This window comes from Emiliania huxleyi, assembly GCF_000372725.1.
Source record: "Emiliania huxleyi CCMP1516 unplaced genomic scaffold EMIHUscaffold_11, whole genome shotgun sequence".
NCBI lineage: Eukaryota > Haptophyta > Isochrysidales > Noelaerhabdaceae > Emiliania > Emiliania huxleyi.
Window position 1 is genome coordinate 628,133 of NW_005201792.1, and position 13,347 is coordinate 641,479.

General features: G+C 66.8%; 2 protein-coding genes across 2 annotated transcripts in view; one reads left to right on the forward strand and one right to left on the reverse strand.

Annotated features, from left to right (window-relative positions):
* Window positions 1-4,473: 4,473 nt before the first annotated feature.
* On the reverse strand, window positions 4,474-7,939 carry EMIHUDRAFT_97762 (hypothetical protein; the record flags this gene model as incomplete). The annotated part of the gene is made up of 6 exons (XM_005791940.1): window positions 4,474-4,920; window positions 5,768-5,863; window positions 6,215-6,310; window positions 7,022-7,078; window positions 7,209-7,256; window positions 7,391-7,939. The coding sequence occupies 6 exons, from the start codon at window positions 7,937-7,939 to the stop codon at window positions 4,474-4,476; spliced, it is 1,293 nt and encodes a 430-aa protein (XP_005791997.1).
* A 2,951-nt stretch (window positions 7,940-10,890) lies between these two features.
* Window positions 10,891-13,347, forward strand: part of EMIHUDRAFT_462176 (cytidylyltransferase) — a gene marked incomplete at both ends in the record, with an annotated part of 3,088 nt that continues 631 nt past the window's right edge. Inside the window, 9 exons of the mRNA XM_005791941.1 lie at window positions 10,891-11,201; window positions 11,408-11,438; window positions 11,721-11,753; window positions 11,791-11,823; window positions 11,930-11,998; window positions 12,172-12,299; window positions 12,503-12,615; window positions 13,112-13,146; window positions 13,216-13,327. Coding sequence (XP_005791998.1) covers window positions 10,891-11,201; window positions 11,408-11,438; window positions 11,721-11,753; window positions 11,791-11,823; window positions 11,930-11,998; window positions 12,172-12,299; window positions 12,503-12,615; window positions 13,112-13,146; window positions 13,216-13,327 — 865 coding nt within the window. The remainder of the gene's footprint in view (window positions 11,202-11,407; window positions 11,439-11,720; window positions 11,754-11,790; window positions 11,824-11,929; window positions 11,999-12,171; window positions 12,300-12,502; window positions 12,616-13,111; window positions 13,147-13,215; window positions 13,328-13,347) is intronic.

Sequence of the window (13,347 nt, forward strand, 5' to 3'; positions counted from 1 at the left end):
CGCCGACGCGCCGGGGGAGAAGAGTGCCGCGGTGCAGAGCGCTCGGGCGCGGAGGAGCGGCGGCGCGGCGGGGGCCACGTCAGGGAGGAAGAGCTCGGAGAGCAGCCTGACGGGGAAAGGGGGCGACCCTCGGAAGTGTCTAGGAAGTGTCGGAGACGGGCACCGCTCGGTCCAACCTCTCGGCCGTCACCGGCGGGGGCGGCGCGGCATCGCCACGCTTAGCGTGAGCGCGACCCGCGCGCAGCAGCGACGGCGCAGCAAGGCCCAACGCGATGAGGGACGCCTCGCGCGTCCGCCACCAGCTTGCCGCGGCGGCGGGCGCGTCCGCGCCGCCGCCTGCTGCGAGTGCGCGCGCTGCGTCCGCCTGCGGGGAGCGGGGCGGGCGTCGGGCAAGCGCAGCAGGGGAGGGGAGCTGCCGTCCTGTGGATGCGGCGAATCGGACAGAGCAGCGTCCGGGCGGCGTGCGGGACGAGGCCGGAGGACGAGGCCGGAGCACCCCTCTGGCGCGCAGTGTGCAGCAAGGGCCGAGAGTGCACGTCTTGGATGGGTGTGACCCCGCGCCTCGGCCAGCCTCCTCTCGACGGCGGCGCAGAGCGGCGTGACGACACGCCGGCCGCAGCTGTCGACGAGCTCCTCAAGCAGCTGCTGCGCGGCGACGCGGAGTGAGCAGGCGAAGGTGTCGTCCTCCTCGTCGAGGAGGTACTGCTGCAGGTCGTCGGCCCACGCCTGCTCGCCATCGAGGCTCGCCATCGAGGAGGGAGTGAGAAGGAAGCAGGCACTGCTGCTGGCCGTCAGCCAAGGCCTGCTCGGTGGCGACGGGCAGCTGCGTGAAGGCGATCGCGCCGTGGAGCAGCTGCGGCAGCGCCGGCAGCAGCAGCTTGTGGTGGCGCGAGGAGGAGGCCATCGCGGCGAGGACGTCGAAGACGTGCGAGACGAGCGCCTCGAGCCCGAGCGAGGAGCCTGCGGCAGGGCGGGGGTGGGGGTGGGGGTGGGGCACACGGAGGGCGCTTGCCGCTTCGGGCAGGCAGGGAGGAGTCTGCGAGGTGTCTGGGAGGCGCGTGCGAGGAGCGACCGTCGGAGTCGGCCCCCTCCTCGCCCAGGCTGGCGGCGTCGCACAGCAGCCGCTGCTGGAAGGTCTGCAGCGCGCCAGACAGGAGCGCGCCGAGCGGCGGCAGGAGCGAGCACCGCGCGGGCGGCAGCGAGGCGGGCCACGAGGAGAGCAGCAGCTGCAACAGCCGCAGCAGCGCGATGGAGAGGGAGTGGTCCTCTGGCTCGCCTGCAAAAGAAGGTTCGGGGAAGCTTCGTGCGCGGTGCGGCGAGGGAGAGGGAGGGTGCCTTCTGCAGCGTACCGCCCGGTGGGGTCACGCGGTAGCGCGAGGCGAGCTGGCCCAGCTGCTCCGTCGCGAGCACCCCCCACGCAGCCACTGGCCCGGCGCGGAGCCGCTGCAGCTGGCGATGGTCGTCGCCAACCAGCAGCGAGAGCCGCTCGATCACGCGCCTTGCGACACGCACGGACCGCGCCGCCTGCTTGGCGCTCGCGGCGTCGCCGCCGGCGCCCCGCGCGAGCTGAAGAAGCAGCGGCAGCAACCGCTGCGTCGCCGCCGGCAGCTGATCTTCCGACAGCTCGGACGCGCACAGCTCGAGGCAGCGCAGTGCGCCGGCGGCCGGCGCGCCACCGCCGCCGCCAGCGCCACCACCGCCGGCCGCCGCCGCCTCGAGCGGTCGGAGGAGCTCGTCCATCAGCGAAGGCCACTCGTCGGGCCAGTCCCACTGCGCGATGGTTGCCACAGCGACGCCGACGGCGGTGCGGATACGCGGCACCCTGTCCGACAGGCCTCGCGGTAGTGCAGCGCGCACCGCCGCCTTCTCGTGGTCGGAGACGAGTGGAGGCGTGAAAGTAACGGCCGCCTCGCACCAGTGCGTGCGCAAGAAGTTCTTGAGCACAACAGCTGCCAGCTGCCGTGCCGCCGCCTCCGCCTGCGGCTCGAGCAGCACCTCGACAAGGCTGACCACAAACCCGGGCTGCGCGCTGAGTGAGGAGACGCGCTCCTCCGCCGCACGGCGCACCGCCAGGTCAGTTAACAGCGCGTCGCACAGGGCGGCGAACACTGCCTGTGTGAGGGACATGCAGGTCTTGGCGACGGGAGAGAGAGGAGCCAAGCGGGGTTTTTTTTGTTGCCACGAGAGGGCAACACTGGTCATCGCCCGCCTGCGCCGTAAAAGCCCACACAGCTCGTAGACGTACTGTGTACTGTGTCTTCATGTGGCCTACGCGACTGCACATACATAATTTCCGAGATTCAAGAATTTTAGAAAACCAACAAGAAATCACGACTCTCACACCTTCTTGAGATTCTAGGTTGTGAAACGGGTCCACCTCCGCCTTGCCTGCGGTCTTGGCCGCAGCTTCACCGACCGCCCGGATGTGCGCGTCGTAGAGGGCGCCGTCGGACTCGGAGCACTGGCTGCGCGCGGTGACCCATGTGCTCCCGTCCCTCTCAGGGTACCACGCTGCGCTCTGAGTAGTCGCTAAAATCCGACGACATTGGCGCACGACGCGCCGCGCGATTAGCGAGCGCGCGCACGAGACGCTGGCCGGCCGAGTTCGCCGAACGAATCGGTAAAATGCCACTTGAATCGAGACGTCCTCGCAGTTGTTTGGTTCGTATTCAAACCAAAAGTTCGCGACGGCGTTGAGGCCTTGCTGGTGCATCAATCGGGTTTACGGCAATCCTCCGCTTACCGAGCGGCGCCAGCTGGAAAATTAGATTGCACGGCGGCGCCGAAGCCCGAAGGGAAGGGAGCACGGACGGACGGAGCAGCGGCGAGCGGTGCCGGTGATGTGTGTTGATGGTTCGGTAAAGGTAATCCCCCGCCCCGGCTTGCCAAGCCAGTCGTGCTCGTGCGGCCGTGTGGGCTACCTGCCTGGCTCCTGGCTATAGGATCCCAGGTTGGCCCAGGTACGATTTTGTCGAATTTAGTTCAAAATCTCTGCAGGCGCGGGGAGCGCCTGTGCGACAATGTTGAAAAAAATGCATTCGGGCCTGATCTTTCAAATTTGCGGTGGGAGTTGGGACTGGAGGAGGTGGGTTAGGGTTAGGGATAGCGGATAGGGTTGCGGTTGTGGGGTGGTTGGGGCTGTTGCTGTTGGGGTTAGCGACGGGTTTAGAGGGTTTTAGGCATAGGCGATAGGGGTTAGGGCGTTTTGGGTTTGGGTACGTGGTGCGTGGTGTATTTCATGTGTGTGTCATATTAGTGTATGCCAGCGTTGCAGAGCCCAACGAGTCGCCCGAGGGGTGGACCAGGGTTGGGAAGGGCGGCATGCCGGACAGGTTCACCATGAGGAACCATGGCCGCAAGCCGCCGGGCAAGGCGGTCAAGCGCAAGCCTGACCGCCAGCCCGCACCCAAGGGAGGTGGACCCCCACCCCCCTCTCCCAAGGTGAACAAGAACAGGCTGAGCGCGCTGGGCGCTGGCCCTTCTGGCACCAGCGGGAGCCACGAGCGCGCACCGCCGCGCTCCCCCTCCCCCTCCTCGCCGCCTGCCAAATCACCGCGGCCATCTGCGCCTGCTTCCGAGTATGACTCCGAGCTCGACCAATACTTTTCCGACGCCGAGGCGCGGGATAGGGTGGCAGGGGTTGTACACGACGCAGTGCAGCAGGCTGTGATGCAATACGGCTATGACGACGAGCTCTTCCAGGATTGGAGGGACGGCAAGATAGGCGAAAAGGACTTGCCGGAGGAGGTGATGGCTATGACTTTGGACCTTTGCGAGAGGTGGCGAGCGGAGCAAGAGCGGTGTAGGCGCGTCCACGCGGCGCAGCGGCTCTCCCGCGACCCCGGCCCCTCTCGTAGCCGCAGCCGTAGCCGCAGCCCCAACTCTTGCCGCTCTTCCAGGTGTCGGGTTGTGACGAGGGGTGAGGGGACACGGATTGAAGATCCCTCACACCAAGATCGTGCAGGGCGGGGACACACGTCCCTAAATCCCATCTCGTCTCAGAGTTTGACCGTTTTCTTTATTTATTTAGAGCGCGTTCTGCGCGGCCGCGCTGGGGATCTGCATCTGGGGCCCGGCCGACTGCACGCTAATGGCTACACGCTCGCACACCACTTGCAGAGTGGCTCTCCCGGGCGCTCAGCCCACGGCGGAGGCACGCCAGGCCCCGGGGAGTCGGCCGTCACTCGCCTAAGCGCCTAAGCGGCCTAAGCGGGGGGGTGCTTAGGGTGCTTAGGCGCTTAGGCGGCCCTTGCGAGCGTGGCGGCGTGGTGATATCGTAATACAGGTGACTCCGAGGACACTCATGATGCTCCTGCTAGTGTCATTGCTCAGAGAGCAGCCTCACCACGTCCACTGTCTACCACTGGCCCTGCCCTTGGTCGGCGCACACTGCCGCTGAGCAGCGCTGGTGCGGCTACTCAGCATCAGCCTCGTCACACGCCTCCGCCAGCGCCGTGAATTCCTTATCCAGTTCTAATACTCTTGTATCGCTGCCTTGACCGTGTCCGCACCTGCATGGTCCAGCAAGTCGCCGTGAAAAAACCAATCGACAGAATGGAAGCCACGGTCGTCGGGACCTGCCGAACCAGAGACGAGGTACTCCAAGCGGTCGTCGTCTTCATCGACAGGGTTCCTCAGCGCCACCGCAGTCATCTGGCTCGGATCGCAGTAACGCACGCCGAGCACCTCTTCAATTTCCAGCAAGTCTGCGTCCATGGACCCGGCAACCTTGTCGCTGGCGAGTGGTGGCAGATGACTGACATCCCACAGCACCAGCAGCAAAGGCGGGCGGGCCGACCCCGCGGCCATCGCCGCCGCTGCCGCCTCCCCCTCCGCCGCCGACCCCTCCGCCGTCGCCGTCACCTTGGGCTGCATCACCCGCGCCGCGTCGCGCACCGGCTCGTGCTCATTCAAAGGCGCCTCGAGTTGCAGGCCAGCGGCACTGGCGGTATCGTGGTCGGGCTGCCCAACGTCGGCGCAGGAGGGAGGGGGCAAAGCCGTTATGAAGAGCGCGAGTGCGAGCGCCAAGAGGGCCCAGATTCTGAGCAGCAGCCGGCCTGGTCATGCGACCACTTGCCGACGTGCGTCCAGCATTCCGTGTAGGACGAACGCTGATCGCTGAAGTTTGCTCTCCGACGTCGTGCCGAGCGAAACCTTTTCCTTCGAAGCTCAGCGACGTAGCCGGGCGAGCGGAGTAGGGCAGTCCTAGAGAGCACCTTGAGGCCATTCAATAGAGCCCGTACTATAGTCGAGAGTCGATCGCCGGCCGGCGCAGTGCTGCTCTGACCGCTCCGCCGGGCCGCCTCCGGGCCGCCGCCGCGGAGACGTGCACATAGGCAAGTTGGTATTTTCATATATGAACTTCAAAATAGTATTGGCTAGTCTAATTCTACTCATCACAACTCGCCAGGAACACCCCCACACTATAGGGTCATTGTGTAGCCCTGCTTAGAAGGAAAAGGTTTTGTGCAAGGTCCGTATGGCTCACCGTGTAGTCGGCCGCCCGAGCGATGCCCGAGGCCGAGCGAAATTTGCTGATCAAAATCGTTTGCGGTGGCCCAGATCGTCGAAGAGCCACATACCGCCAGTGATACAGACAGAGTACTCTCTCGCAACCCCACCGGCTCGGCATGCGCAGCACCACACGCGAGACGGTGCCACAGCCAGCATGTACCCGAACGGCGATGCGAGGCCGGCGGAACGATCAACCGTGGTTGGTACTTCAATCCTCCTCGGCTGAGCCGACCACGCTGCCCTCCGCGTCTACCTCGGCGGTGAGCGCCTCGCTCTTCACGTTCGCGCCTGCCTCGACGCTCACATTGCTCCCCACCTGCACGTCTTTGAGCGTCGCGCCCTCGTGCACCTGTCCCCAGAGGGCGCCCGTCCGCCCTCGCCTCCGCCTCGCGCGGCTGCGCACGCTACAGCGGCAGGCAGGGTGGGTGCCGGCAGGGAGGGAGGGCGGGTGCGGGCTCGCCTCGGCGCCGCGGCAGAGGATACAGTTCGACATGTGCACCTGCGGGCGAGTCGAGAGACAGCCGGAGGTGCAGCCGAGGTCCAGCCGAGGTGCAGCCGAGATGAGGCACAGCCGAAGGCTCGGCAGGCTCGCGGGGCGAGAGAGGGGCGGCACCCACCGCCGGCGGCCGGCTCGCAATCTCGGCCCGATCTCGGCCCGATCTCGGCCCGATCCGGGCACCCCTCTCGCCCCCGTCCGCACCTTGTCGTGTACCACCACCCCCTCCATCAGCACGCAGTTGGTCAGCCGCACGCCCGCGCCGAGCCGGCAGTGCGGCCCCACCGCCGACTTCTTCACCTGCGAGCGCGGCCCGAGCTCGACAGAGCCGCCTGCACGCGCACGCCGCAGAGGGCGTCAGTGCGGGAGAGGGTGCGGGAGAGGGTGCGGAAGAGGGTGCGGGAGAGGGTGCGGGGGAGGGTGCGGAGAGGGTGCGGGGGAGGGTGCGAGGCTCGCCTCGCGCGCTCTGCTGGTCGATGTTGCTCGCCGCGAAGTTCCCCTCGCGGAGGGGCTCGGTCGGCTCGGCGGCCTTGTCGAAGGTCGCTGCGCCGCCCTTGCAGATGTCGAGGTTGGCCTGCCCCGAGGGGTGCGAGCGGGCGGGGGGGGTTGGCGGGGGGAGGGCGTGCTGCAGGCCCTCTGCGTGAGCAGGTGCCGCAGCCTGTAGGCGGGAGAGGTGGGGAGACACGGGGAGATGTGGGGAGACACGGGGAGATGTGGGGAGACATGGGGAGATGTGGGGAGGGCGCAGCCTGCATGTAGGCGGCGATGGAGCAAGCTCGCATGCAGTAGTGGCCTTCGTGCGGGACGACGTAGCAGCAGCAGCGGACGGCGCCGGCGAGGCGTGCGGCGGTGGCGGCGGCGGAGGACATGGCGGTGGCCTGCTGCGCAGAGGATCTCATCGAATCTAATCTAAGGTGATTTGGCGGCGGAGGACGTGGCGGCTGCCTGCTGCGGCTGCGCCTCGGCCTGCGGGAGCGGGAGGTTGGCCTGGTCGAGGAACTGCTTCCGGACGAGGTAGGGGAGGAGCTCGAACTTTGCAGACGAGAAGTGCGGCTTGTGGTCGAGCACCTGCGCGGAAGCAGGGCGGGCGCGGTGGGCGGGCGCGGTGGGAAAGGGCGAAGGGCGAGGGGGAGGGAGGCGAAGGTCGGGGCTGCGTCGCTGCGCTGCTGCGCCGGGCTGGCTGCCTCGCCTCGAGCACCCAATGCGCAAAGAGGTAGACGTGCGGGTCGGCGAGGTCGCTGTGCACCTGCAGGACGGCTCCGAGAAGGGTCAGAGAAGGTTCAGAGAAGGTTCGGGGAGAGGCTCCCTGCAGGTGCGATGCTCGGCGAGGGCGCTGTGCGCCTCGAGGTGGGGATGGGCGCGCAGCATGGACTCGGAGACCGTGATGACGCCCCCGTCGCAGTCGGCCGCCGACTCGAGGTACAGCAGCCGCTGCCGCGACTCGTCGATGCCAACAAAGTCCGTCCCGTCCAGGTCGCGCGCCTTCTTCTTGTCGGCGGCAGGCCGCGGCGGCTGCTGCTTGAGGAGCACGGTGACGGAGGCGCCGTGCAGCTGGTGCATCGCCGCGATCTTCTGGAACGGCACGTCCGAGATTGTGTCGCCAGAGATGAGCGCGAAATCGCCCGCCAGCCGGCCGCGGCCCCTCAGCGTGCGCAGCGCGTCGGCGCTGCCCGCGCCCTCCTCGACGACCACCAGCTCGATGCGGAGAGGCCCGCGGTACTCGCTCACCACAGCCTCGAGCCGGGAGAGGTGCCGGTCGTTGGTCACCACCAGCACCTCTCCGAAGCTGCCCGCGCGCTGCAGCATCTCGAGCTGGTAAGAGAGGAGCGGCCGGTTGCCGACGGGGAGCGCGGCGAGCGGCATGTCCTCCGTGAGAGGGTACAAGTTGTCGCCATCGTTGCCGTTGGCGAGGACCACGGCGGTGAGCATACCGACGGCGGTCGCGGTGCGAGGCGGGGCGGTGGCGGGAGAGGCCTCTGCCGGGCGCTGCCACCACCAACAAGCCAAAAGAAAGAGGAGGGGAACACCGCGCACTCTCTCACATTACAAGTGGACCTGAGCAACAACATGACCTGTAGGCAAATGATCGGAGTGGGAGTCAGAAATGTGGTCCTTGCGCGAGGGGAGCTCGATAGACTCGAGGGGCCAGGATACGCCGCGAGGAGGACGGAGTTGCGCCGAAAGGCGAAAGAAGCCGCGAGAACAAGGGACCGGCAGGCGGCGGCGTCGCAGGACGAGGCAGAAGAGAACGACGCGACAGAGGAGGAAGTGACAAGGGAGAGAACGACGAGGGTGGGACGACCGCGAGGTGGCATGAAGGTTGCAGCGAGAATCGGCGAGAGACTGCGAAGAGAGATAGGAAGAGGCAGACTCCCTAGGGTGGGCGACGGATAGCGCACCACACACCTCTCCTTAAAATCCCTGTGTGGTGGCGGCGTGCCGTCCTCCCATCCCTCCCTTTGGGTTGTCTGTTTTCTTTCTTTTCTTTCTTTCACATTACAAGTGTTCGAAGAGAGAGTGGACCTGAGCAACAACATGACCTGTAGGCAAATGATCGGAGTGGGAGTCAGAAATGTGGTCCTTGCGCGAGGGGAGCTCGATAGACTCGAGGGGCCAGGATACGCCGCGAGGAGGACGGAGTTGCGCCGAAAGGCGAAAGAAGCCGCGAGAACAAGGGACCGGCAGAGTCAAAGGACGGATGTCTTGTCTTGAAAAGCATGCGCGACGCTGCCTCTTTGCGCCGCTCGCTCGCGGCGGCAGGAGACATGGCCGCCGATGCGGCTCGCACTCGCTCGGCGGGCCTCCGTCCCACAGCCGCCCGGGCGTGCCAGGGGTCGGCCTGGCGCTGCGCTGCTCGCACGCTGCACTGCACAAAGCTGCGACAACAAGGGGAGGCTCCTGAGCTTCAGTGTTGAGCAGTGCAGCTGCGGGCGCTCGTGGGCGGCTGTGCAGTGGTGAGAGTGCCTGTTTGGAGGCGAGCTGGCGCTGCGCCAGGGTGCGCAGCATGCTCCCGTGCTCTGTCCTGAGGCATGCTGGTTGGCGCCCAGCACAATGCCCTGGATGCATTGCTCCACGCCGTGCTGGCTGGTGCAGTACTGCCAATGCGCCGACTGGCGCGCAGGGTGCGCGTCGCCGCGCGTGGCACGGGAGGCGCGAGAGGCGCGGCTGTCGGTCAACCCCGCGGCGCATGGGCGCCGCGGAAGCTGCTCGACAGGCTGCGGGCATCGCTGCGGCAAAAAGCGCCCGCCCTCTGCTTTGCTTTCGCCCGCGTTTTACGACAACTTTCGGTTTATCATGGCCGCCAAACTTTACCTCGCTGTTTCTTTATAGGTACCTCACAGCTGCGTATTCTTGTATTATCGTCGAGTAGTACAGGTACTGCGTGGGGGCAGTACGTATTCTCGTATCACTAGCTCCGAGTAGAGGGGCGGCGTTCTGCAGTTAAGGGGAAACCTGGTACACGGAGCCAACCCTCGGAGAGTATTCTTTAGCTCCGAGTAGAGGGGGCGTTCCGCAGCTAGGGGAAACCCAAAGCGCAGAACCAACCCTCGGAGACCCGTGTTATGGCCCTGCGAACGCGCACCCCCTGGGCTAGGGCTCTCTTGCCCGCAACCCGATGCCGAGCGTCCGGCCAACTGGGTGCGCTTCTTAGCTCCCCGGTCCTGGGCGTGAGGTTGATGACCGCACTCCAAGTGCTCCAAGGGCAGGCGGCGGCGTCGCAGGACGAGGCAGAAGAGAACGACGCGACAGAGGAGGAAGTGACAAGGGAGAGAACGACGAGGGTGGGACGACCGCGAGGTGGCATGAAGGTTGCAGCGAGAATCGGCGAGAGACTGCGAAGAGAGATAGGAAGAGGCAGACTCCCTAGGGTGGGCGACGGATAGCGCACCACACACCTCTCCTTAAAATCCCTGTGTGGTGGCGGCGTGCCGTCCTCCCATCCCTCCCTTGGGTTGTCTGTTTTCTTTCTTTCTTTTTCACATTACAAGGCATGAAGGTTGCAGCGAGAAGCGGCGAGAGACTGCGAAAAGAGATACGAAGAGGCAGACTCCCCAGGGTGGGCGACGGCTAGCGCACCACACTCCTCTCCTTAAAATCCCTGTGTGGTGGCGGCGTGCCGTTCTCCCATCCCTCCCTTGGGTTGTGTGTTTTCTTTCTTTCTTTCTTTCACATTACAAGGGACATTCTGCAACAGTGCAGTGAGGAGTTCAGGCCGGGGCCCGAGCCCCTAGGGCGACAAGACATGCGCAGAGGGCGGTGAAGCGCGGTGGGGGGCCGAAGTCGAAGACGAAGAGAAAGAGTTTGAGAGTATCTCCGCAGAGCTCGAAGTCTCGCAGCGATCACGGATCGAGGGTTGGCACGAGCGTAACCAGCAAGTGGTTAACACGATGGCCTGCTGAGCCAAGTTATGGCGATGGCCCGCCATGTGGTCAGGAAGTGAGGGTTGGGGTGATCCGGTGTGACAGTGCTGCACCGACCCGTAGGGGTCGGTATGCAGAGGATGCTCACGGCAGGCCGCCATTGCCGGTGCCTCCTCCTTCTTCTCCTCCTCCTCCGGCCCCCCACCAGCCCCGCCGCCCAAGGCCCCTGCCTTGCCAACCGAGGGGGGGTGCCACTGAGGTGTGGCCGAGGGTGCCGCCGCGTGCCCGCCGGTGCCCATGGATGGATGGGGTGCATCGGCCTTGGGAGCCCGCGGGGCCAGCCGCCGCCAGCGCTGCCGCCACGCCGCCGGCCACGCCCGCGGGTGCGCCGCCTGCGCCACCTTCTTGTCCACCTCTGGTTCTGCCCTTGCAAGGGCAGCTGTGCTCTGCCGCGCGGGCCGTGGGTTGGCCCTCGAAAGAAAGAAATTAGGCGTCGAGCTCCTGCAACACGTGGCAGCAATGAGCGATAGCCGACGAGAACTCCTGCTCAGCGCCGCGCTCGCTGCCTCCGTCGCGCTCCTGCTCGACCGCTGGCTCCGTCGCCGCGGGAGAGGCACCGGCAAGGATGCGCTCGCCCGAGAACTGGCCCGCCTCGAGGCGCGTGCCGAGGCCGTCAGGGAGGCGCTCGCTGGCCTGGACGAGCCTCCGCAGCGAGAGGTGCGGATCTGGATGGACGGCGCGTTCGACATGATGCACTACGGCCACGCCAACGCGTTCCGCAAGGGCCGTGCCCTCGGCACGCACCTCATCGTCGGCGTCAACGACGACGAGTCCATCCTACGCTGCAAGGGCGCACCACCGGCGAGCTTCCGCCGCACACAGAGACACACACACTCGCCCCAGCTCCGATCCGCCGCGAATCGCCTCGCTCCGCGCGGATCACCGCACGCCGCTCGTCCATGCGCGCTGATACGCCGCTCCCTCACCGCGCCGCTCGCAGCTAATGAACGACGAGGAGCGGCTCGCGATGGTGCAGGCGTGCAAGAGCAAAGGCCAGCACTGCAAAAGTGCACGGCGGGCGGGGGAGTACACGCACGCGGCACACGCGCCGCACCACACGGGCTGCGCACGCGGGCTGCGCACCCGGGCGTGGGACTCCAATCACACTCCACGCCCAGCACACACACACACACACACACACACACACGCACGCGCGCACGCACGCACGCACGCAATCACAATCACGAGCCCTTGCTGCCGATCCGCATCCTGCACCGGCCGCGAAAGAGCTCCGGAGGAGGGAGGTGTCTAGGGACGGTCCGACGCACGGTGCTGGGGCGCGTGTCTAGGCGTGCAAGTTTGTGGACGAGGTGGTGCCCAAGGTGCTGACCCTAACCCTAACCCTAACCGTAACTCTAGGCGTGCAAGTTTGTGGACGAGGTGGTGCCCAAGGTGCCCTACATCATGTCGCCAGAGTACCTGCGCTGGGCGAGCCGGGCCCGCACCAGCGGCGGCAGCAGCCCCCCCCCCTTGTGAGGGAGAGGCTGCCCTCCTGCAGGCGATCGAGACCTACCGCATCGACTACGTCGTCCACGGAGACGACCCGTGCATCGTCGACGGCAGAGACGTCTACGAGTCGGCGAGCGCAGCGGGAACCCGCAACTCTCACCCGCAATCCTCACCCTCACCCTCACCCTCACCCTCACCCTCACCGCAGCCTCTCCAGCCCTCTCCAGCCCTCTCCAGCCCTCTCCAGCCCTCACCCTCCCTTTCGAGCCCTCTCCAGGCCGCGCAGCGCAGGCGTCGACGCCCCGTGCTCGCCCCGGACAGGCGCGCGCGCTGGGCAAGTACCGCACCATCCCGCGCACCGAGGGCGTCTCGACGACCGAGATCGTGGGGCGAGGCCTAGCCGAGACTGTCGAGAGGCGGTCTCGACGACGAGGGCCGCGGTGGCGGCTCGCAGCCAAGGCAGCGCGTTGACAGCAGCTCCTCCTCTCTCCAGCGCACGCGCGTCCGCGACGCGTCCGCGACACGCCCGTGACGCACCCCTTGCGCGGATGCTATAACCCCAGCCCCTAACCCCAGCCCCTAACCCCAGCCCCTAACCCCAGCCCCTAACCCCAGCCCTCAGGCGGATGCTGCTCCTCACTCGGGACCACCACCGCGCCGCCGCACCTTCGCCGGTCGGGCCGGCGGCGGGCGGGCGGGCGAGGGAGGCTAGGACGGCGGGCGAGGGCGGCGAGGGTGGCGAGGGGGTGGAGCGGCCGCTGCGAGAGAGCAAGTTCCTGCCGACGAGTACTATGTATCGCTTGTTTGCGGACGGGTGCGGCGCCCCTCCTGCGGGCGCGAGGGTGGTGTACGTGGACGGCGGCTGGGACATGTTCCACGCGGGGCGAGATGTAGCCGAGATATGGCCGAGATATGGCCGAGATACACCATCACTGTGGAGCAGCCGAGATGTAGCCGAGACGCTACTCTCCCCTCCTCCCTCCCTCCGCTCCTCCCTCCCCCTCCCTCCCTTCCCTGCGCCTGCCGCCGAGGCGTGTCAAGGGCGGCCGGGCTGCCTTCTGAGCCCTTGCGGCTGCACACAGGCACGTCGCTTTCCTGCGCGAGGCGGCGGCGCTGGGCGAGCTCCCCCCCCCCCTCCCCCTCCCCCTCCTTCCCTCCCCCCCCTCGCCGGCGCCCTCGCGCGGGCCAGTCCGACACCCTCCGCCGCGGCACGCCTCTCGCCCTCCCTCAGGCGACTTTCTGCTCGTTGGCGTCCACTCGGATGCGGTGCGTCGAGACCGAGCACGTCGCCCGAGAGAGAAGAGGGGGCGCAGACGGCTCGAGGCCCGTGCGCAGGTGGTCAACCGGCACCGCGGCTGCAACTTCCCGCTGCTCAACCAGCAGGAGCGCGTGCTGTCGGTGCTGGCGTGCCGCCACACGGGCGACGTGGTCATCGACTCCTCCCGTGGTGCGCCCCCTGACCAGAAT